The sequence below is a fragment of the Buceros rhinoceros genome, unplaced genomic scaffold, assembly GCF_000710305.1.
Source record: "Buceros rhinoceros silvestris isolate BGI_N320 unplaced genomic scaffold, ASM71030v1 scaffold27693, whole genome shotgun sequence".
Lineage (NCBI taxonomy): Eukaryota > Metazoa > Chordata > Aves > Bucerotiformes > Bucerotidae > Buceros > Buceros rhinoceros.
This window is the reverse complement of record NW_010403434.1, coordinates 1,029-2,359: the sequence shown is the minus strand read 5'-3', so window position 1 is coordinate 2,359 and position 1,331 is coordinate 1,029. Positions and strand designations below refer to the sequence as shown.

Genomic DNA, 1,331 nt, shown 5'->3' with positions numbered 1-1,331 from the left:
TTCTCCCCTCTCTGACACCAGCTGTGTCAGTACCGTTCTCTGGGCGCTCCCTGAGAACCAGTCCTTACACCCCGACCAGGGGACAAAGCAGTCTTATCTTCCTCTATAACCCCAAGAACTTCCTTCCCTGCCAGGTTTTCACTGTGAATTATTGTGATTTCTCCCTCTCTGCTCATCTCACCTTACTTCTTACGCTTATTTAAAACATAAAACACCACAAAAATGTATTACTTAGGACATTACCTTCCCCTGACATTTCCCCCATTCCCCCTTTTCTTCCTGCGCACTCCCAACACCCTCCCCTTCAGCACACACTGAAAACACACACTTTAAGGACCTTCCCTACCTGCAGCCTTACCACACATCTCTCTCTAACGCCATTAAGATACCGGCTCTTACACAGCAGCTTCGTCTCCTCTGCCCCTAAACTTTCACACAAGAACCTTCCACTGTTCTTTCGCTCCTCTGTACACACACACTCCACCATATCCACGGCTTGTTTCGACTGTCACAAATCCCCGTTAGCTCAGCAGCAGCTTCCCACTACTGCTGTGCTCCTGATCAGACTCTGGTTTATGTTCTCTTTAGTACACACGCACTCTTTTACTTATTAAATTTTACAGATGCAAAGCAATTTGCACCCAGCAATATATTTCCACATCCCACTGCTTCCTCCTAGGAAGAGCATTCACCACAGTGCATAGAACGAGAGGGCACTGGGCCTGCTTGGGGCAGGGTCCACATCCACAAATAAAGAGAAAGAGGCAGATCAGCTGAATCCAATTTTGAGACTTCTCTCTCAAGAAGAAAGAAAACATGAAGCAGCACAGCAAGGTGGGGGGCAGTCTGTTCTCCCCAGTAACAGCTAACAGGACGAGAAGAAATGGCCGCAGGCTGTGCCAGGGCAGGCTGAGGTTGGATATCAGGAAAAATTTATTCACTGAAAGGGTTGTCAAGGCCTGGCCCAGGCTTTCCAGGACAGTGGTCCCATGCCTGGAGGGGTTTCCCAGCCATGTCGAACTGGTGCTGAGGGACAGGGGTCAGTGGTGACCCGGCAGTGCTGGGGGAATGGTTGGACTCTGATCTTAAAGGCCTCTTCCAACCCAAATGATCCTGTGCTTAGCTCAGCTGCTAGCACAGGTCTTCTGATCCCCACGCTACACACAGCAATGCTCAACAACTACAAACCCACAGGGCAGCTGGGCAGTGCTTCCACATGCACCCACGATGAAGTTCAGTGTTGCAGAGCCACACACCCTGTCAAGATCTGGATGAACAAGAGCTACATAGTCATTGCAGGTAGTGACATTGCCCAGCGCTGAGAGACGCTC

General features: G+C 50.1%; 1 protein-coding gene across 1 annotated transcript in view; it reads right to left on the bottom strand.

Moving 5' to 3' along the window:
- Positions 1 to 1,331, bottom strand: part of EIF6 (eukaryotic translation initiation factor 6) — a gene marked incomplete at its 5' end in the record, with an annotated part of 4,041 nt that overhangs the window by 2,497 nt on the left and 213 nt on the right. The window contains one exon of the mRNA XM_010133017.1: positions 1,257 to 1,331. Coding sequence (XP_010131319.1) covers positions 1,257 to 1,331 — 75 coding nt within the window. The remainder of the gene's footprint in view (positions 1 to 1,256) is intronic.